The sequence below is a fragment of the Belonocnema kinseyi genome, chromosome 1 (genome assembly GCF_010883055.1).
Source record: "Belonocnema kinseyi isolate 2016_QV_RU_SX_M_011 chromosome 1, B_treatae_v1, whole genome shotgun sequence".
In the NCBI taxonomy this organism is placed as follows: Eukaryota; Metazoa; Arthropoda; class Insecta; order Hymenoptera; family Cynipidae; genus Belonocnema; species Belonocnema kinseyi.
This window is the reverse complement of record NC_046657.1, coordinates 114,206,882-114,231,552: the sequence shown is the minus strand read 5'-3', so window position 1 is coordinate 114,231,552 and position 24,671 is coordinate 114,206,882. Positions and strand designations below refer to the sequence as shown.

General features: G+C 25.3%; 1 protein-coding gene across 2 annotated transcripts in view; it reads right to left on the bottom strand.

Annotated features, from left to right (window-relative positions):
- Positions 1-21,899, bottom strand: part of LOC117167152 (patj homolog) — a 96,339-nt gene extending 74,440 nt beyond the window's left edge. For both annotated transcript variants that reach the window (XM_033351876.1, XM_033351884.1), the window contains exons 1-5: positions 21,696-21,899; positions 21,208-21,264; positions 16,332-16,714; positions 11,126-11,251; positions 8,793-8,908 (exon numbers count right to left, since the gene is read on the bottom strand). In XM_033351876.1, the coding sequence (XP_033207767.1) occupies positions 8,793-8,908; positions 11,126-11,251; positions 16,332-16,714; positions 21,208-21,223 (641 nt within the window). In that variant the 5' untranslated portion in view covers positions 21,224-21,264; positions 21,696-21,899. The remainder of the gene's footprint in view (positions 1-8,792; positions 8,909-11,125; positions 11,252-16,331; positions 16,715-21,207; positions 21,265-21,695) is intronic.
- Positions 21,900-24,671: the final 2,772 nt, after the last annotated feature.

The window sequence follows — 24,671 nt, the reverse complement described above, 5'->3', positions numbered from 1 at the left end:
AAAGATATAAAAATTCGCTGGCAATTTCAGATTTTCCAGGTTTTGTGGGTAACTAAACACCCTTTAGAATACTCTAGTAATTCAGTTGAGATAAATTCGATTCCTTTATATTGATTCAAATTCAATCAAAAGCACTTCAATTTAATTTATTTCACGTTCACTTTAAATAGATTTATTTACTCGAATTCCTAAAACTATTTTATAAATCAGTCGAATTAATTGAATCGAGTTTCATTCAGATTAATTCAAGAACAAAGTTCCGAAATGTCAAAGTTACTCGCTACTTTTTCCCAGTGGCTGTAATGGTAACCGTTTTTCATTTTGAAAAATTAATTATATCAGTAACACATTGGAAATTTTAAGCAGTAAAGGTAACTCTAACGTGTAACTTTTAAGTGGTAACATTCCAAGAAATAAAACGAAAATAAATAAACGAAATTATTTTAAAATGCCAAATTGTTTCTTTGGGATAAAATGTAAATAATAAAATATGGCCAGATCTCGAGAGTGCCAAACTGGACAATGTATGTTGAAAAGGGGTCAATTTTGCATTATTCTCATCACTCGAGGGGGTTAATGGCATGGAATCGATTGAAAAGACCTGAAAACAAAAGCGATCGATCAGAAGAAACGTTCGAGATAAATTATAAACTATAAACAAAGCATACGTCGAGGAAACAGTGTCAATTCAATCATTCAGTATCAGTAATACACCCGACAACTCCTCATTAACTCCTCATTAAATCCGACAAAAGCACTAAAGCAGGTCTTACTAGGATCTGTGACACGTGACAATTACTCGAGGGATAATCGACCACTGGCGCGAATCGAGCACAACATACAATACAATAGTTCGCTTATAGCGATCGAAGAAAATTAACCTTGAGTAGCAGGATCACCGTCGTTCATTGGAGATTTGAACTGCGTTGGAATAAAAAGTGCCGGAATGGCCGAAAGCGAAAACGGGAAGTCGATACTTGGCCTCGCGCATTATAAGGATCTAGCAAACATGTCGAGAGAGACAGCGAGAGAGAGCGTGAGAGCGAGCGCAGAAGAGATGAGGGAAAATTCGCGAACTCGCGCGAGAAGAGCCAGTGGAGAACTGTTTTACTTTTGGAGATATTCCTGAGTTTCGTGAGTGGAAATGGTGGAAATATAGTGAGAGGGGTACTACGTGGCGCCTGCGTCAAGGGTGGCGGCAACCCGCTGTATAAATCCACCCTCCGCTGACTTTGCCGACTCCACGTATGGTTCTGCGTCACTTTTTACCCCCTGTTTCGTCGCGGTCAAAAGGGGTATATGATTCCTACGGTAGATGACCTACGACCCGAGCGTAGCACGCATGCATATGCAAACTAGTCTATTGTGGTTGGGATAAGCAGAAGCGGCGGAGCCTTTTGTTTTAGGTGGGGGCAGGTGCATGGACTTACAATCAATGCATAGTTAACAAAAAATAATAAGGAATAATAAGTACAGGTTTAAAATTCACATTGCCAAATATTTCGCGTAGATTTACAAAGATTTCCAAAATTTTGAAAATATTTCAGATTGATTTGAAAGATTTTAACAATTTCCTCAAGATTTCGCAAAGTTTTCCGATATATTTGAAAGATTTCGCAAATATTTCAATGGGTTTCCAAAGATTTCACAAAGTATTCGGACAGATTTAAATTATTTCACAAAGACTTCCGATTGATTTCAAATATCTCACTAAGATTTAACAAAGATTTCAAATATTTAGCATTTTCCGATAGATTTATAAGATTTTACAAAGACTTCAATTCACTTCAAATTCTTCAAATTCAAAGACTTTTCAAAGATTTCTCAAATATTTTTTAAATATTTCAAACATTTCGCAAAGATTTTGGATAAATTAGAATAATTTCACTAATACTTACATGATTTCCTAAAGATTGCAAATAAATTCACAAATATTTTCAAATATTTAAAAAATATTTCGCCATCATTTCTAAAGATTTCACGAAGATTTCAATGATTTCTCGAAGATTTGGGATACGTTGAAAAGATTTCACAAAAACTTCAATGATTTGCACAAATATTACTAAATATTTGTAAATTCTTTCAAATATTTTGCAAAGATTTTCAAACATTTAAGGAATATTTTACAAAAGTTTTAATGATTTCACAAATATTTCAAAAATGTTGAAACATTTCAGATAGATTAAAAATGATTTCACGTAGATTTAAAAGTTTCTTAATAAGTTCCTAAAGATTTCGCAAAATTTTCCGATATATTTGAAAGCTTTCGCAAATATTTGAATGGTTTTCCAAAGATTTCACAAAGTATTCGGGTAGATTTAAATTATTTCACAAAGACTTCCGATTGATTTCAAATATCTCACCAAGATTTGACAAAAATTTCAAATATTTAGCATAGATTTCAAATAGATTTATAAGATTTTACAAAGACTTTAATTCCCTTCAAATTCTTCACATTCAAAGACTTTTCCAAGATTTCAGAAAGATTAAAAAAATTACACAAATATTTCGCAAAGATTTCGGATAAATTAGAATAATTTCACAAATACTTCAAAGATTTCTTAAAGATTGCAAATACTTTCACAAATATTATCAAATATTAAAAAATATTTCGCCATCATTTCCAAACATTTCAGAAAGATTTCACGAAGATTTCCAAGAGTGCAAAAATATTTCAATGACTTCCCAAAGATTTGAGAAAATTCATAAATATTTTGCAAAGATTTCGGATACATTAAAAAGATTTCACAAAGACTTTAATGATTTGCACAAATGTTACTAAATATTTCGAAAGTATTTCAAATATTTTGCAAAGATTTCCAAAGGTATCAGAAAGATTTGACGAAGATTTCAATGATTTTCCAAGGATTTCAAAAATTTAAAATATTTTACAAGGATTTTAATTACTTCACAATATTTCAAATAGCTTTCAAAGAGTGTACATAGATTTCCAAGCTATTATATAAAGGTTTTTATAATTTCACAAATATTATAAAATATTTCAAAAACATTCAAAATAATCAACAAAGAATTCTAAAGATTTGATCAACATTTCACAAATATTCCAAAGATTTCATAAAGATTTCCAATAGTTCGCAAAGATTTTAGATAGATTTCAAACATTGCACAAAGATTTCCCAAATATTTCAATAGTTTCCTAAATATTACCAAATAGTTTACAGATTTCCAAAGATATCGTAAAGATTTCAATAATATTTTAATGATTTTCCAAAGACTTCAAATACTTCGCAAAGATTTTAGATACATTTTAAAGAATGCATAATGATTTCAATAATTTCACAAATATCATCAACTGTTTGAAAAATATTTCAAATATATTACAAAGATTTCGTAAAGATTTTACCAATATTTGAATTATTTCCCAAAGATTTCAAATACTTCGCCAAGATTTTAGATAGAGTTTAAAAATTGCACAAAGCTTTCAACGATTTACCCAAAAATTTCAATAATTTCACAAATATTACCAAATATTTGAAAAATGTTGCAAAGGTTTCCAAAGATATCAGAAAGATTTCAGAAATATTTAAATGATTTCTCCAAGATTTAACAAAGATTTCAAATATTTGGCAGAGATTTCAGATGGATTTCCAAGAGTGTACAAAGATTTCGGATACATTTAAAAGGTTTCAAAAAAACTTTGATGATTTGCACAAATATTACTTATATTTCTAAAGTATTTCAAATATTTTGCACAAAGACTTCCAAAGATATCAGAAAGCTTTCACAAAGATTTCTGTAATTTCAAATATCAAATATTTTGAAAACATTTTAAATATTTCACAAAGATTTCATCAATATTTCCAATATTTCGCAAATATTTTAGATAGATCTCAAAGACTTCCATGATTTCCTAAAGATTTCAATAATTTTACCAACATTATCAAATATTTCAAATGTTTTGCATAGATTTCCAAATATATCAGAAAGATTTCACAAAGATTTGAATTATTTCACCAAATTTAAGGATAGATTTCAAAGGGTGTACAAAGATTTTAATAATTTCACATATATCATCAGATATTCTAAAAATAATTATACTATTTTGCAAAGATTTCATCAATATTTAAATGATTTCCCAAAGATTTCAAATATTTCGCAAAGATTTTACATAGACTTTAAAGATTGCATAAAAATTTTAATGATTTCCTAAAAATGGCAATAATTTCATAAATACCTCAAATATTATGCAAAATTTTCTAAAGATTCCACAAAGATTTTCATGATTTTCTGAGCATTTTAAAAATTTCAAAATATTTTGCAAAAACTTCGGATAGATTCAAAAGATTTATATTATTTTAATAAAATTTCAGATATATTTAAAAGAAAGCACAAAGATTTCAATAATTTGCCAAATATCATCAAATATTTCAAAAATATTTCCAATTATTTCAGAAATATTACAATTATTTCTCAAAGATTTCAAAGATTTCACGAAGATTTCAAACATTTCGCAAAGATATCAGATAAAAAGATTTCACAAATACTTCGATTTATTTCACAAAGATTTCAGGTAGATTTTTGAAAAAATTCAACCGATCTGATAACTTTAATCATTTCGATTTTAAAGGGGGCCAAATCAATATTTTCCCCCCTATTTATTATTTTATTATTTTTTGCCCCCTGTGCCCCCTAGGGCTCCGTCGTCTTTAAAGACGAGTAGCATGAGTAGTGAGTACGGTCGAGTTTAAAGTATTACGTGCTGAGAATGCGATTGCTTGCTATCTATATAGGTACAAGCAAGTGTGTTTGAGAGACGACTTTAGCCCTTGACTTAAAAGCTTTGCAAGTTGGAAGATTGAAAGAGCGCGAAATGCGGTATTTTGATCATATAGATTCTTTAGAATGTAATACTACAAATTTCTTGGCAAATAAAAATCAGTTATAAGGGGGATAAAGTAGTATAGCGATCAAGGTTTCGAGTGTATTCATTTTTCTAGAAGGAATTGACTTCAGTAACTCCAATTACATTGGAATCCACTGGATTTTATTCTTTAAGAATGTTCAGCGTGACTGAGATTGAAAATTCTTAAAGTTTTTCCTACATTTTCCCTGAATTTCGTTGGATTCCATTAAATTCCATTGGACCGTCTTCACTTAAACTAAATTCCAGTAAATTCCTTTTCTACTGCATTCTACTGAATTTGGTTGGATTGTATAAAATTTAATTGGATTCAATTGAATTCCTTTGAATTACTGATTCGATTATTATATTATTATAACTATTCCAGTTGGAATTCTATGGAATTTCCTTAAACTCCATTAAATTTTATTCAATTGGATTCCCATAAATTCCATTTGATTTGAAGCGAATTCCTTTGGATTCCTAAATCTATTTTATTCTAATAATTTCCGTTAAATTCTACGAAATTCCATTCGATTCAGTTGAATTCCATTGGAGTCCTGATTTAATTTCATAGCATTATTATAATTAATTCAGTTGGATTCCATGGAATTTAGTTCAATTCCATTCAATTTCCCTGGTAATAAATTCTGTAAAATGTCGTGGGATTCCAGCGAATTCTTCTGAATTTCTGATTCTATTAAATTATAATGATATCCCTTGGATTCTATGAAAATCCGTTGTCTTCAATTCAATAACAGGGTTTCATTAAGAAATTCTAACTCTAAAGCTAGAAATTAAATAGAAGTTAAATTACTTTTTTAAATAGTTTAAAAATCCTTAAAAAGCTTCCAAATTTTATTATTCTATTATTCTATTAATTTTTTTATTCTACTAAGACTTTTCAATTGAAACAGTTTAATTTTTGACTTTAAAATCTGGAAATTCCTAGATTTTAATATTCTAAAAAATAATCATTTTTAACAAAAAAATAAACAAATTTAAAAAATATAGTCAAAATTTTAGCAAAATTCCATTAAATTTCCCTTGTAATAAAATTCTGTAAAATATCGTGGGATTACAGCGAATTATTCCGGAATCCTGATTCAATTGTATTCTACTGAATTTCTCTGGATTGCATGCAATTCCATTAAATTCATTTGAATTCCTTTGGATTTATGATTTCATTTAATAATATTATTATAATTATTTAAATTGGATTTATGGAATTTCATTAAAACTCATTGAATTCCATTTAATCCCATTTGCTTCAGGCACATTCCTGTATATTCCTGATTCTATTGTATTCTAATGATTTCCATTGGATTCTATGAAATTCAGCTGGATTCAATTCAATTGCAGGGTTTCATTGAGAAATTTTAACTGTAAAGCTAAAATATAAATTAATTTTTTAAATAGTTTAAAAATCATTAAAAAGCTTCAAAATTTTATTTAAAAATCTTTTGAAACATATACATGTTATTTAACGTTTATTCAAATTTTTAATTATTTTTGAAATTTTTCAAAATAATTTGAATTCTCCTTAAAATTATTTTTACATTTTGCAAAATTAAAAGTATATTTGCTTGGAATCTTTCAGATTCATTTTTTTTACAATGTTGGAAATCTTTTTATATCTTTCTAAATCTTCTCTTAAAATTAATTTTTCGAAATAAAAAGTCATTTTCAATTTTCCTACAAATCATAAGAAATTTTTTTTTATTCTTTTGAAGCCTTTCACATTCCTTAAAAAGCTTCTACATTTTTTGTTTAAAATCTGCAAAATTTGTTTAAAATCTGGAAATTCCTAAATTTTAACATTTAAAAAAATAATCATTTTTAACAAAAAAATAAACAAATTAAAAAAAAATAGTTAAATTTTTAGCGGCAAAATTATTTTTTATCGAAAAAAAATAATTTTGTAATCAAATAGCTTATTTTTCAATCAAAGAATCTAATTTTTAATTAAAATAATGAATCTTCAATCAAAAAAGTTAAATTTTAACAAAAAAGATTAACTTTCAACAAAGTAATTTTTTGTTCAAATCTAAAAGACAAATTTTCAACTAAAATGTTAATTATTTAATTGGAATACTTGAATTTTTTTAAAAGTCTTTCTAAACCAATGGGATTAAATTAAAAAAAGATCACATTCTACAAAAAAAAATCGATTTTTTAACCAAATAAGTGAATTTTCAACGAAATAGTTAAATTTTCAATTAGACAAGATCAATTTTCAATAAAAAATGTAACAGTTAAATTTTCAGATGGGAGAAAAAATAATTATCAACCAAACTGATGAATTTTGAACTAAAATTATGAATCTTAAACTGGAATAGGTGGATTTTATACCTTAAAAAAGATGAATTTTTAATCATAAAGATTGATTTTCTACAAAAAATAAGAATTTTTAAATGAAAAATATCAATTTTCAACCAACAGTTGAATTTTTATCTAAAAAGGATACATTTTCAACCAAAAATAGAATTGTTGAATTTTCCGTTAAAAATCTAATTCTTAATTTAAAAAAAAACAACGGATTTTCAGCAAAACAGTTTAACTTTTAACCGCGAGTAGTACTTAATGAAGACACGTATATGCTCCCTCGACTTTAGGTAAAGTAGAAATCACTTTTCTAAATTGACCATAATTATTAAAACAATAAAAACTTGAATTCTACTACGGTCAAAAATAAATTCCCGGCTTTTTAAATAAATTTCCTCTTGGTTTTTCTTGGCTTCTAGATTCTATTGTATTCTACTGCATTTTAATCGATTGTATAAAATTCCAATGGATTCATTTGAATTCCTTTAGATTTCTGATTTCATTTTATAACATTATTACAATTATTTCAATGGAATTCTATGGATTTTCGTTCAATTCCATGAAATTCCCCTGTTTTCTCTTAGATTGCTGATTCTGTTCTACTGAATTCCTTTGGACAGAATTAAATTTTACTCTATTGGATTCCATTAAATTCCATTGGATTGAATCTATTGAATCCATTGGCTTTTATTCAATTCTGTTAGATTTACAGAATATCGCTGAATTGAAATAAATGTTCGATGTTAATTTTTTTAAAGATTGTTAAACGAGACGAAATTTAAATTTGGTTCAAAATATTATAAATGAATTCATCTTATTCGAAAAAAAGCTGAACAATATAATTTTATATTTTTAACAATATAAAAAAATTTATTTTAATGGCAATAAGACATAAATGTCCCATTGGAAGTTATTTTCTTATTTTATTCTAATTATTATAAAAAATAATTAGATTCGTGGATAAGAACGACTGAATAGTTTTCTTTAAATTTGTGCTTTATTTTAAATAGTTTAATTAACACTTTTTTAATAGTTCTACATTTTAAAAATAAATGGTATTTTTCTTGGCTACAATCCATTCAAATTTTCCTTTATCAGGCGAAATAAAAGTTTTTCTGGGCGAATCAAAAGTTCCATTATCGTAAATTTAACATTTTTAAAAATTAAACAACTAAATATAACTTGACATAAAAAAAAAACTTTTCTTTAAATAGAAATGATTTGGAAAAATAAATAATATTTTAGAATATTTTTCAAAAATAAACTAGCATATATCTCTTTAAAAATCGTGCAAGTTAAACAAAAATTGGAAGCTCTATGCTAGATCTTCTATTCAGGACTTAAACTGTCCTAAAGTTTTGAAGAATTTAGCTCTGGTAAAACTTTTTTAAAGTTTGTTGGACTGAATTTACATCAATCCCACTAGAATTTCCCATCAGATTTATTTCGTATTTCACTATTTGATTTTTGAATTTTTAAATTACTGAAAATTATAAGTAATATACTTCTGAATTTTCAAAATTAATATTACCATGTACCAAAATTTCCAAGCTTCGAAATGTAGACAACTTTTTGAGTTAAAATAAGAATTTGTTCTTAAACTTACATTCCAGCGATCCCATTTGGTTGAATCTCCTGAAGGAAGATGCCGAGTTCTCCTTTATCTTTAGTGCGCAATCCAACAACGCTGAATCCCAAACTCATACCTTCGGATTTGAAGAGCTGTAAAGATTTATTATCAAGTTGATAACTACAAGAAAATTGGATAATTCGATCAGCGTGACTTCATAAAAAAATTCCAGAACTTTTCCACGTTTTCCAGGATGAAAAATACATTTTTCAGGTACCTTTTATTATAATAAAAAAATACTTTTAACGAAACATAGTAGAAATTAAATGACGCTACAATTATATGTAATGAGCTTTTTTAATCATAATTCGTTGATGTTTTACTAAATTATCGATTTTTAAGGAAAAAAGATTAAACTTAAAACAAAAACAGTTACATATTCAACGAAATAATCGAATTATTTAAAAGGCAGTTAAATTAACAAAAAACATGAATTTTTAATCCAAAAAATCTCATTTTTGTCCAAATAGACAAATATTCAATAGAACAGTTAAATTTTCAACCAAAGAGGATGACTTTAACAAAATACATAAATTTTCTAAATACAAAAATGAATTTTCAACCAAATAGTCGTATTTAAAAAAATTAAAACTCAGCCAAACACAGTTGAACTTTCAAAACGAAAATTTGAATTATCAACTAAAAGATGAATTCTTAACGACAAATTAAATACTTGATATTTCGTAAAAAAGACGAATTTAAAAAAAATGATTCAGTTTTTTTAAAAAACTGCTAAATTTTTAAATAAATAGCCCACTTTCAACGTGCAAGGATTAATTTTAAACAAAAATGACAAATTTCCAACCAAGAAAATTAAATTTCCACGAAAAAAGACAAATTTTTAACAAAACAAATACATTTTCAAATAAATAATTAAGTTTTCAATTAAAGAAGATTATTTTCAGTAAAAAAACGTTAACCCCAAATATATGAACTTTCAATCAGAGATAAACTTTCAACTAAAATCATGAATCTGCAATTCTGCAACCAAGAAAATAAAAAAATAAATAAAACAAGAATTTTCATTAAAATAATTAATTTTTAACCAGAGATAAATTTTTAATTAAAGTGATGAAATTTCAAACAAAAAAATAGAAACTCTAACAAATTAGTTCATCTTTCAACCCAAAATTCAAATATTTTGATCAAAAAGATGAATTTTCATCAAATAAAGATTTTTCAGTCGAGACTGTAGAAAAATTTCGTCCAAATTTTTGATGTTTTGAAGTTAAAAGATGATTTTCTTTTTTGTGAAACAATTGCATTTTCAACCGAAAAATATTAATTTTCAACAAAGAGGTTAATTAAAAGAATGAACAAGTTACATTTTCAGGTAAAAAGTTAATTTTAGATTTAAAAAAATAGTTACATTTTTCATCAAAGAGATGAACCATCAAACAAACCAAAAAATGTTAACAAATAAAGTTCAACTTTTAAACGAATAGAAGATTTTTAAATTAAAAAAAAATTAATTTTCCACAAAAAATGAAGCAGTTGAATTTTTAAATTACATTAGATTTAAATAAAGATTTAAGGTTTAGACTAGATTAGATTTCAACCTTAACGCAAATAATTGAATTATCTACCAAAAAAGATGAATTCTCAACGAATAATGTAATTTATAGATATTTTTAATAAAATGTATAACTTTTTAGTAAAAATTGTTAAATTTGCAGACAAATAATAAAATTCGCAACTAAAAGACTAACCGAAAGGATGAAGAAACTGAAAAAAAAGAAATTATGTCAGGGTAGCTCCAAACTTCATTTAAAAAATTCTCTAACTTTACTCTGACCAATTTTTCATTTTCCCTGAAAAATAATATTTATATACCATAATTTTAATCTTTAAAGATTTTCAAAATAACATATTTCATACAAGAAATAAAACAATTTCAAATTTTAATTGTAGAAAAATTGTTTATCCTTCATAGTTATTTAAAGTGCCTCTTATAAAAATTCTCTGACTTTTGCAAGATTTTTTTCCCAAAATCCCTGACTTTCTTCGACCAATAAAATTCTCTAACTTTTCTCTGATTTTCAAATTTTCTCTCGCCTGTGGCCACACTGTACAAAATAGTGTGGGATAACTCAATTAAATTTCAACTAATTCTTACTCACCTTCAATATATTGTTAGCGAAAAAATATCAGATTTAAAAAATGTTAATGAAATTGTTGTCAAGCAAGAGAAAATCGGGAATATATGAGAAACTTTCAAATATTTTCGAGAGAGAATTCCAGGACGATAGACATCCTGATAGAAAAATAAATAAAATTGAAAGTAAAAGGTGATAATAAATGTAAATTACCTGAACATTTAAAGTTTGACGACCTTTGGCTGCAGATTCAATCACTTTGCGGAATTCCTTGGCGTAGGATGGCGTCGTTATGTGAGACATGCTACCAACATCCGATATCAAACTCGGACTCGTAGCCTATTTAAATATTTGAAACTTAGATATTTCATTTGTGTAGAAAGTTTAAAATTACTTAACAATACAATAACGGAAATTAGATCCACAATTGATTTTCGCTACTAAAATCAGAGTGATCGCTGAAATGCAAGACAAAAATGATCGATTTGCAAAAATTCCTTCAGGTCAAAGAAATTAAAAAAGGGAAGCTCTTAAGCCATTATAAAAATATTCTGAACTCGAAATATTCAAAATACACGCCCAAAACAAATGTTTTTTTATCTTCATCAATAAAAGTTATCAGGTATATGTAAATTTAAAGAGTAGGTTCTACTCTTAATTTAATAATTTAAAAAAAATTTTATAAATACTTTTTTAGAGTTGACAAAGAGATGAACTCAAAATTTTAAAACTTCTATTTTGCTAACAAAGAATTTGACTTTAAAGCTTAATATTTTTCGAATTGTTATTAAAATTATGTCAACATAGCCGGAAATTTTTATTTTTATTTTTATTCAGAATCGTCAATATTAGGTGAATCGAGTTGAAATTGTTTCAACAATTTATTATTGTTGAAACAATTAACTCTTGGAAAAGAGTTATAAAGTTGCGATTTTTTCTGAATTTTTAAACTGATTTTTAACTTTTCAGTTAGAGCGCAAGAATGATCAATTACATTTAACAAAAATAATCTTTTAAACAATTTATTATTATTTATTAGAATAATGTAATATATAATTCAAGTTAGCTTCTCCTATATTAATGCTAGAGAGATGAGGTATTTTCTGAAATTTTTTACTTTTGGTCCGCTTTTCACTTAGTGAGGTAATAATTAATACAAGTTACTAAAAATAATTGTTCAAATAATTTATTATTATTTATAAGTGTCTTCCCTTAGATAATTGCCAGAAAGTTTCACTTTTTTCTGAAAATTTCTAACTTTGATTTGGATTTTTGATTATAAAGAAATAATAAATAAACATTAGGGAGAATTATTTTTTAAACCATCTCTTTCTTTTTTTAGATATATGTTTTCTAAAATAAAACAGAATTTTGAGATATTCTTCAAGTTTTCTTTATAGATCATATTAAATTAAAATTTTTCTAGAAGTTGTTACTGAGAGCCTTTTGGTTTAAATTGATAATTATTACCTCGCTACAAGTAAAAAGTTTCAAAAAGTTAAAAATTCCAGAAAAAAAGCAACTATCTGGGCCAATATACGTTAGAAATATCAGGATCTACAAGTGGTCGTTTCTAATACAAAAAGTATTAATTTCTATTGATAATTATATGTTTCAATAAATTATTTAAACAATAATAAATTAAATTCAAAACGCATAATTATTTAAGCCATTTATATTTATTCATAACTATATTCTTTTAACAATGTTAGAAATTTGCGGTTTCTTCTGAAATATTTAACTTTTTGTTCACCATTCTTTCAAGACAAGGTAATAATTAATGCAATTCAACACACATAATTGTTTCGAAAATTATTATTATTTATTACCATCAATTTTTTTTTTAATGAAAGGTACATTTATAATGAATTTTTATATCTTAACGAGAAAAAAATAAAAAGCGTACGTTATAGACGAAAAATTGAATACACAATTGTTTGTTTTTCGTTTAAAAAATTACGTTTGTTAAATTGCATTAATATACAAAAAATAAATATTTCAGAAAAAAAAGCAACTTTGTCGGATTATTCTCAGAAAATATAATTAAAAATAATGATAAATTGTTTGAACTATTATGTTTCTTAATTTGAGCTAATTATCACCTGATTCTAATTAAAAAGTGGATAAAAAATGGAACATTATAGAAAAAAACTGCAACTTTTTAGTATTATTTTAAGAAAATATTATTGTAAATAATAATAAATAGGTTAAACAATTCTTTCTGATAAATTTAATTAATTATTGCCTCGCTCTAACTGAATAGTTAAAGACAAGTTGAAACAATAATGAATTGTTTAAAAAATTCATTTAAAGAATAATTATCAATAGAATGTAATACTTTTTATATTATAACCCATTTTTATTTTTAAAAAACTGCAAAAAAATCATAATTAGTGCCAAAAACTAGCACAATACAATTTTTCACTTATAGGCTTTCTTGGGACCCTATAAAACAGAAAAACAATTACAATTCACCTAATATTGTGGATTGCAAATAAAATGTACAAAAATGTATTTTTTTCTTAAGGTAAATACGTTTTAAACTTAATGGGGCTTGCGGAACCTCAACATATAATTTTTTTCAAAAGAAAAACGGATTTATTACCTTCACCAGATATATATGTTACCTTACCAGATGTATATCTTGTGTTTTTGATTACTTTTATTTTTAAAAAATATATAAAAAATATATTAAAGCGACTAAAATAGCATTTAGTTTGATGAACTCAAGATTTAATTTTTAAAAACTTTTTTTTTTAAAGTTATGTATCAATATTCAAACTTCTTAACTTTCCTGAAATCTTTAAAATGATACCCAGACAATGAATAATGTAAAAGATAAGATTTTAACCAAGGAAGTATTTCATTTTAAATAAAAACTATAGGAATTCTACAAAAAAGAAATCGAATTTACAACAAAATAGTTTAATCCTCTACCAAAATAGATTCATTTTCAACCAAACAGGTGCATTTTCACCCAAAAAAATATAAAATTTCTACCAAAAGAGATGAATATTTAAATCAAAAAGGAAAAATTTTCAAAAAGAGTTGAATTTCCAACCAAGAAAGATTTTTTCATAACATATGTATCGAACATTTGACTTTCGATGCCTCCTTAGCGGATCGAAAGTTGTGTTTTCAACCCTAGACCTCGAAAGTCAAATTTTCGATACATGTGTTATGAAATAGTATATTGTGCAACAAGGGACGAGGCAACAATTTCACTCGTGCAATTGTCGCCTTTCGCCCCTTGTTGCGCAATATGCTATTCAGTCTAAAAAATGCATCCAAAAGGTTGAATTTTCTAGCCAAACAACGAGCTTTCTACAAAACAGTTAAATTTTCAAACAAGAAGATTGATTTTCTACCAAAAAGACGAATTTTCAATAAAAGAAATAATTCTTTAACCAAACAATTGAATTTTCAATAAAAAAGTTGCATTTTCAACTAAATTGTGACATTTTTAATTATAAAAATTAGTTTTTAATAAACAAAAACTAATGGTCGACAAATTATGTAGCAGAATTTTCCACCTAAAAGATGACATTCCATCGAAAAATGTAATAGTTAAAATTTCAACTACAATAAACAGTTCCCTTTAACCAAAAAATATCATTTTTTAACATACAAACTTAAACTCTCAATATAAACAGATTAATTTTCAACCAAAAAATTGATTTTCTACGAGAAATTTTTTTCTCAACAAAATACATGAATTACAACCAAATAATAATAATAATAATAATAATAATAATAGATCTTTATTATGTTCCACGAGATATGTACATTAGCTTACAGAAAGAGATAGGCGAGTGGACATAAAAGGCCGAGGTTTTTCAACTAGAAAAGATCAGTTTACTGCAAAAAATGTTGAATTTCCCGATTAACTTTCTAAAAGCAAAAAGAAAATAATTTTGTGGCAAATAGTTGAATTTTCAATTAAAAAATATAAATTAACTACAAAAATGGAAATTAAATTTTCCACCAAAAAACAACAAATTTTCTACTAAAGAAATTAATTTTTAACTAAAATAATGAATCTTTAACTCAGAAAATAATTTTTTTAACAAAGTAGTTCATCTTGCGACTAAAAATTTGAATTGTCAACTAAATTATTTAACTTTCGTATTGAAAAATTTTAAACATTTGAAATAGTATAATTTGAACATTTCGAACACAACAAACCTGAAAAATTTAAATTGGAATCATTGCAAATTTAAAGATAATAAAACGTATAATTGCATTCGTCTTTTTTGGTAGTAGATTTATCCTTTTATTTAAAAATGCCTCTATTTAAATGAAAATTCAATTTTTTGGTTCAGGATTCTTTAATTTTGCTAAACTTATCTTTGTTTTGTTTGTTAGAAAACTAATCTTTTTGTTTAAAAATTCATCTTTTTTATATGAAAAATTAACTTTTTAGTTAAAAATTCTTCAATTAGATTGAAAATGCGTCTTTTTCGGTAAAAAATTAATGTTTTGTTCAAAAATTCATCTTTTTGTTTACAAAATTAACAACTAGGTTTTAAAGTTGAACCACTTTCTTAAAAATAAAAAAATTTTATTCTTTCTTAAATATTAAGCTTTTTAGTTGAAAATTCTGGTAATTTATTGAAAATTCGTCTTTTTTGGTAGTAAACTAATCCTTTTGTTTAAAAATTGATCCTTTTTAAATGAAAATTCAACTTTTTGGTTGAGAATTCATGAATTTTGTTAAAAATTGTAGTTTTTTTCGGTAGAAAATTAAACTTTTTGTTTAAAACTTCATCTTTTCGGTTAAAAATTTAACAACTAGGTTTTAAAGTTGAACCACTTTTTAAAAAATGCATGTATTGGTTTAAGATTCAAAATTTTAGTTAAAAATTCATCAATTCAAAAATTCATCAATTCAAAAATTCATCTCTTCATTTGGCGAAAGTTCAACATTTGGATTGAGAGTTCTCTGATTTTGTTGGAACCTCATATTTTTTGGTATAAAATTAACTTTTTTTCAATCAAAATTTCATATTTTTGATTTGATAACTCCGCTGTTTTGCATCGAAAATTCGTAATTTTTTTCTTAAAAGTTAAATAATATAGCAAAAATATTTAGCAGAAAATTCGTCGAGTTTTTAATTTTTAATTACTTTTCTGTTTAATTAAAAGTTTAACGATTCCATTTTCGATTAGAAATTTACCATTCTTATATTAAAAATTAAATAAAACCCGGATTAACTGTCACATAAATTTCGATTAGTCACATTTAAATACTTACTCTGAAATTATATTTTAATTATTGATTATTGGCTTTTAACTAATGGCTTTGTTACTTTCCGCCGGGGGGGGGGGGGGGGGGGGCAAAATTAACGATTGTCAACGATGAAGGGGGGTTTCAAAAATTGTCAAAAATTAATAAAGTAGTTTATTGATGATTCCTTACCTGTGCAATAGTATCTTCACTGCTGCTGTGCACGAGCGGAACGACGGGAACTCTCTGGTCATCAAATTCGTTGCTGTCCTGATAGAGTTCCTGGAAAATATTCTGCCCAACGGGTTGCAGTGGCGTGTTTGGTACAGAAAACTCAAGTTGTCCACTGAGACGAATATCGAAATCCCCCGGCAGAATGGAGGGATGTTGTCCGAGTTGAGTATTTAACTCAGCGAGAGAATCTTGGAGAGTGACAATACTGCGGAAGACTGGATCTTCGAGAAGGGCAATCAAAGCACGAATATCTTGGTTTGTGTGCATCTGGAGCTTCGGATCATCGCAGTCTTCCATTCGTTCCTCCACGTGCTCCAGCAAGTGGAGTGCCGTGGAGATATCTGGCAAATATTTCAAATTTACTTTCCTCATTGTATAGTTTAAGACAGAAAATAAATAAATAAGAACCATCAAAAGAGCATAAATTGGAAGCAGTGAAATGTAATAGATCCCAGGCTAATTGAAAAGATTTGAATTGAATATATATTTAAAATGCTTTTTAATGTTCTGCGTTGTCTAAGCTTTTAAGCAGGCAATTAAATCAAATTTCAGGGGGGCCGTTTTAATCGACGAAATAAATTCCCGGTTCTTTCGCGGTTCGCAAACATTTTTCACGGTCAATAAAATTTAAAAAATGGAACACTAAAGCTAAAAAATGTTCCACTTGAGGTAATGAAATCTGAGCTGCAAATGAAAGTACTCAAAGTGGAACTATTAAATTTTGAACTTTTAAAATTCAAATTTAAAAGTTTTTAATTTAGACATTTTGTATTCAAATGCTCAATAATTTACGCGTATAAAATTGAGGGTACAAACATTTTTTAATATAAAAAAATATATAAATCCACGTTATGATTTTCGATGCTCTAAATTAAAAAATCAATCAATGAACTTTAAAATTTTCCAAATTATATAATTTTAAGGAATTTTAAGCTATAAGAATTAAATATTGAAAAATTGAAAATTTTTTAACTGAACACTTGATAAATTAGAAATTCAATTATTTTCTTTTTAAATAGTTTAAACATCCTTGGAAAGCTTCAAAATTTTATTTCAAAGTCTTGAGAAATCTAGAAGTTGTTTTAAATTTGTTTTAAAATTAAAATTATTTTCGAAATTTTTTCAGAACTTCTAAATATCTGTCTAAATTAATTGAATTTTTCCTACAATTGTCAGAAAATCCTGAAAACTTTAGAAAATTTCTTTACAATTTGGATCTATAAACAATAATTCAACATTTATTATTAGTGGGCGAAATTTGAGTAATTTTAAGAGATATGTAGAGGTTTTGCAAAGATTCAAACTTAATGTAAAACTTAAAATGATAGCCTAATATAAAACAAAATGTAGATTTTACGCAGATTTTGAACAAAAAAATTAGATTCAAGAGGTTACATTTTTTACTAAAAAAGACGAATTCTCAAGAAAATACATACATTTTTACCCAACTCCTTGATTTTTCAACTAATAACATTTTTTTATGCAAAAAGATGAATTTTTAGCAAAATAAATAAATTTTTAACCAAATAGTTGAATTTTCAACCAAAAAGATTAATTTTCTGCCAAAAAGACGAATTTTTAACAAACTTTCAACTAGACAGTTGAATTTTTAAACAAGAATGTAATAGTTAAATTAGCATTAAAAAATGAATTTTCAATAAAAAAATTAATCTTCTACAAAATAGTTAAATTTTCTATCAACCTGTTGAATATTTAACACAAATAGACGAATTTTCTATACAGAATAATTGAATGTTCAACCCAAAAATATAAAGTTTCAATAAAAAAGTTTAAGTTCAATCAAGTAATTAAATATTGAGTCAAAAAATTCTAATTTTTAAACAAAGAAAGACATTTTCCCAAAAATACATATATTTTTAACCAAATAGTTCACTTTTTAACTAAAAACATTAATTGTCTACCAAAAAATACGAATTTTAAACAAACTATTCATAACTTTTCAACAACGTAGTTGAATTTCTAAACTACAAAAAATCTATGCTTGACCAAAAATGGAATAGTGAAACTTTCATTAAAAAAAATTAATTTGCAATAAAACTATTCTTCCACAAAACAGTTAATTGTTTACCATATAGTTGAATTTGCTATAAAATTGTTGAATTTCCCAGACAAAACGACGAATTTTCTATAAACAGTTGAATCTTCAACCCAAAAATATAAAATTTCACTTTAAAAAAATTAATTTTCCACTAAACAGTTAAATTTTCAGGTAAAACAATTGATGCTTACTACAGAAAAGCAAGTTTGAAAAAAAGAAGTTCAATTTTTAACCAAAGAGATGAATTTTCTACCAAAATCATGATTCTTTAACCCAAAAATGATTTTTCAAGAAAGTAATTCAACTTTTAACCAAGGAGTTTAATTTTCAACCAAAAAGATGGACCTTCAATAAAAAAATATAATAGTTAATATTTCAATCAAAAAATGATTTAAATTTTGAATAAACTACAATTCACTTCAAGCAGCAAAAAAGAATTTTTAATAAAATAATTGAATCATCAACCAAAACAGTTTAATAGTTAAATAGTTGAATTTTTAGTCTAAAAAGGGTAACTTTAAAAAAATGGAATAGTTACATTTTCATTGAAAAACAATCATTTTAAATTTAGAAAAGCGAATTTTTGATAAAATAGTCGTATTTTCAACAACAAATAGTGGAATTTTCTACTAAATCGTTTAATTTAAAACTAAAAAGACTAAACTTCTACAAAACAGTTGAAGTTTCAACTAAAAAATATGAGTTTTCGACAAAAAAGTGAATTTTAATCAGACCGTTAAATTTTCAACTAATATCATGATTTTTTAACAAAAAAATGATTTTTAAACAAATTAGTTCAACTTTTGACCAAGGAAGCGCGTGCTTTCAGATTTTTTATGAATGTGAACACTATAATTGAAAATATAAATAAAGTGGAATTTATAGATCAATGAAATAAGACATTCGAACTCTAAAGCTAAACATTTCTCCATTTGAAGTAATCAAAATTGATCTGCGAATCATTTTAAGCAATTTTAAGCCAGAAATACAAAAAATGGAACGATTGAATTTATGTTGTAAACTGAACACTTCTTAAATTAAAAGTCAAATTATTTGTATTTGAAATAGTTTAAAAATCATTAAAAAAACTTAAAAAATTTATTTTAAAATCTTGAAACACCTACATCTTATTTTACGCTTTTTTCAACTTTATATTACTTTTGATTTTTTTCAGAACTTCTAAGCATTTTTTCAGATGATTCGAATTCTTCCTATTTTTTTTTAATCCTGAAAAATATAAATATTTCCTTAAAATATTCTAATTTCATTATTAACAATTTTTTTAAAATCTTTTTAAATTTTGTCTTTTAATTATTTTTTCAAAATGAAAAGTCATTTTTTAATTTTCTAGGAATCATGAAAAAATGTTGTTTATTATTTTGAAGCCTTTCCAAATTCTGGTAAAGTTTCTCAGCTTTTTCTTCGAAATCTGCAAAAGCCTATATTTTGTTTGAAATTAGGCCGTGGGCTATTCACGCCGAAATTTCGGTACAAATAGCCGGATTTTGTCGGTATACTTAGACTTTTCGTTGAAATTATTTGAAATCAATTTCAATTCTAATTTATGTTTTATCTTTTCAGATCTTCAAAATATCTGTTCAACTTACTCGAATTTTTTCTAACGATAATAGGTGTTCAATATTTATTATGAATCAAAATTCAACAATTTTACATGTAAATTAAATTTTTTTTAAAGAATAATTAAAATTGTAACTTTTAAAGTTTAGCTCTTTTATTTGTTTATTTCAAATATTTGATTTATGATTACTGATTTCAAATGAACAGTCAAATATTTCTAAACATGAAGCAATGTTTCATTTTTTTAATTACAAAATTTCAAATTTTAGACACACAATATTTTTAATTTAATGAAAACATTTGTTTCACTACTAATACTTTCCAATTGAAAAAATTTAATTTTTAACGTTAAAATTTGAAGAATCTTAAATTTTAAACAGATTCCGAATCGTCTTGTAAAATCAATTATTATTTACTTCTAATCCTTAATGTACAGTTCAATTTTTTTAAATCATTATTAATTTATATTATATGATGATAAACTAAAAAGGTTATTTTACCCAAAGTAGTAGATTTCAAAAGTCCTATATTTTTATTTTGTAAGTCTTTAAAAACTGCATTTAAAATTTTTTAAATAAAAAATGTACACTTAAAAATTAAAATCTAAAAAGAAGATTTTTTAAGTGAAACATATTCGAATTACGCACTGTGAACTGAATGATATAATTAAAAAAGATAACGATTCAACGAATTCCTTTTTTAAAAGGTTGAAATCAAATTTGGGGCAGTTTTTTTCTAAAAATTTGTAAAATTCACGGTAAAAATAAATTCACTGTCATTTCCCGGTTTTATTTTAATTTGAATTGTATACGTACTTTAAATTATATTTAAAACTGTTAACTGATTATTTATCTGATATTTATATAACTGATATTCTAAAATATCAAACATTGATAATTAAACAAATTATTCAACTAATGTAGCTTCAATTTTAAATCTTTTAATTTAAGGACAGAAATTGTCTGATAATGGAAGTTTTTACTTTAAATTGTACTCGATTTGAAAGATTGTAAGTCCAAATTTTTCAACTTTGTACGCTTTTAATTTTCAAACTATACAAGAATTAAAAATTGAATTTACACATTTTTTTAAATTGTAAAATTGTAAAAAGAAAGAGTTTTCATTGGAAAACGTTACAAATTAACATTTGAAAAAATTAAAAGAATGTATTCATTCAACAAAGAAAATACCACTAACCTGTATTCAACGCCATTTTTTTCTCCTCAGCCTCCTCTGGATGTATTTTTCCTACTTCTGTAAGAAAACCACGTTTACCTCTTATTTAAAAAAATAAATTAATAATGATTTCCCAAATATTCACTCTCACTCCCCCACAAATTCTTGAAATTTTTCAATGCATAGAAAAAAATCAATTTCACTATTAGAAAATGAATCGAATCATGAGAAGTAAAAATCACAAACCTTGCGTAAAAAATCTGCTCGAAATTCGAATTCATGTGACTAAAAGTGGCTGAAACTAACTGTAATTTGACACTTGACAAACATAGCCTCAAAATCTTTTGACAGGGCGGACACGGACTAGACCTTATTCGAGAATAAGTTGCGTAACAACCTTATCGATTGATGAAACCCTCATAAATATGCATAAAAAAGATATTCGGGTACTTGGTTATAAACAAATTATCCGAAACGTGCAAAATGACTCAGGTTTAGAGTTTGCTTACGTCAAAAATGAAGACGAAATTCCACAGAGACCTGGAGCAGATTATCACAAACTTATTCAAAAATATTATATCCTCTATTAAGTGGTTTTCACTATATTATTCCCAAATTAGCATCCACTGGTATTTAAAAAACGATTCTGATTGTTTTTTATTTATTTTTATTGTAATGCAACAACCCACGCGAAGCGAACATATGATCACTTGACAGCTCTGACAGCGCACCTGTCGTGTTTTTATGAAAGTTTTAAACGAAAATTTAATAACTCTAAATTCCTGAATACAAAATTCCCTAGGACAAATAAAAAAATTCAAATTTTTTCTTATTTTGCATTTTTTATACTTTTTAATACATTTATAAACAGCTTTTTTCAATTTATTTCCCTTCTAGCTTATATTATTAGTCAAGATTTATTAGACATTTACAATGGGGGAGTTTCCCACACGTGCGCGATCTGTTCGGGTCCAAGTTGTGGGAAAATTTAAATTTAATAAATCAGAAATAACTTTTTTTTATACAAATTATTAATAAAAGTTTATCGTTCATTTGCAGAAAAAAGTAAAAGATTGAGTCATTCGGTTGGAAGAGAAAAGTTAATATTTTAATTACTAGTCACTTCTTCTTGCGTAGTTCTGAATTTTACAAACATAACATTATATTGTCTACTGACAAAATTGAAAGTATACGTTTTTTGATAACATTCTCTATTTTTCTGACCAAATAATAGATTTCTCAGCTGATAAAGATGTTCCTACTGACAATATAAATTTTCAAAAAAAAAAAAAAAAAAGAAATTTCAAATGATTATTTGGAGCTCTAACTAAAAAAGGTAAATTTGTACTAAAATAAAACGAATTTTCAACTGAAAAAAGTTTCAATAAACAATTGGAAAGTTAAATTTTCAGATAAAAAAGTTTAATTTTCAACAATATATATAATTTGCAACAAAAGAAATAAATTTTCAACCTGAAAAGAAAAAATTTTCAACAAAAAATGAAATGTTTACATTTTTTGTTAAAAAAATTATTTTTAACCATACAAAGCGAATTTTTAATATAATAATTACATTTTCAGCCATAGAGGTAAATTTTCAACCAAAACATTACTTTTTAACAGAGTAGTATAATTTTGAACCAAAAAAGATTAATTTTCAACGAAAAATTAAATAGTAGATATTCTAAAAAAAAGATTTTAATATCAAATAAAAACAGTTGGATTTAAACAAAAAAGAGAAATTTTAAAATAAAATACTCAATTTTGAAGTTAAAAAATTAATTTTCAATCCAACAAATTTTTCAATAAAGTAGTTAAATTTTCATCGATAGAAATGAATTTGCAACTGAAAAAATAATTTGTAACAAAAAATGAAATAGTTCAATTTTCAGTTAACAAATATTTTTGAACCACAAAAAGGAGATTTGAACAAAATACTAAAATTTTCAATAAAAACTAATGATTTTTCGACTGAAATACTAATTAAAAAAAAAGTAGATAAAATTTTAACCAAAATAAATGAATTTGCAAACAAGAAGAATAAATTTCTTAAAAAAAATCAATTTTCAAGAAACGATAAACGATTTTTTTTAATTAGTTAAATTTACAACCGAAAGATGATTTTTTAACCAAGCAGATTAATTGTTAAAAAAAATGATTAATTTTCAACCAAAAGAGACAAATTTTCAATAAAATACATACATTTTCATCCAAATAGTTAGTTTTTAAACTAAAAGGTACGAATTTCTAACCAGAAACAAACAAGTTAAATTTGCAGTTAAACAATTTTTTATGATATATAAGTAATTTTCTTCAAAATAGTTTATTTTAAACCAAAGAGATGAATTTTCAACAATCAAAGTAAGAAGTAATTGTTGATATTTCAAGCAAATAATATTTTTAATTAAAAGCCGTTGAATTCGACCAAAAAGGACGAATTTTCAACCAATCATGTAATTTTCCAATAAAAAACATAGGTCTTCAACCATGAAAAGACAAATTCATGAAAAGACACAATCATGAAAGACAAATTTTCAAAAAAATAGTTCAATTTTCAACCAAAGAGAAGAAACTTCAATTGATAACATTTTAATCAAAAACGTTTTAATTGAATAAAAAAAACGATTTTTCTCCAAAAAAGTTGGTTTTTTAATTTAAAAATAAGTTTTTGTTTTTGTTTTCGCTATCAAAAATAGAAAACTGAAAAACATCTACTTTGAAACGTTCTTTGAGTAAACAATAATGTTCTATCTGTGCAACTCAGAAGTAGGCAAAAAACTGACCGTACTTGAAATATAAAATTTTTTCATTTCAAACTGAATGAACTATATAATTTTATTTTAATTTTGTCCAACTTTTTTAAGAAGGGAGAAATATCGTCAGTGAATATTTTAGAATGTTTACGAATTTATTAAGTATTTTTAAATTCTAGAATAATATAAAATCTTTTAAAATGATTATATAATATAAAAAATAGGTCTTCTTGGACTTGAATTTCTTATTTGATTGCTCAAATTCGCGATCGATTAGAAGAACACACGTGTTTATTATTACTTTTGAAATAAAAAAATCTGATTGTTTATTGAACTGTACATTAAGAATTAATAAGTAAATAATAATTGATTTTACAAGATAATTCGGATTGTGCTTAAAATTTATGAATTTTAAGATTTTAACGTTAAACATTCAATTGTTTCAATTGACAAGTCTTAGTAATTAAACAAATGTAAATGAGAAATAAAATATTGTTATAGTCTAAAATTTTCAAATTTGTAATTTAAAAAAAGAGCAATTGCTTGATATTAATAAATATTTAACTTTTCATTTAAAATCAATAATTATAAATCAAATATTCGAAACTAAAAACAAATCTTTAAAGGGTACAATTCTACGAGGGTAGTTCAATAAGTCCTTAGAATGACCAACATATGGCGCGCGAATCGCTCCAAATCATCTGTTTTCAGTCAGCACCACTCCCGACTAGA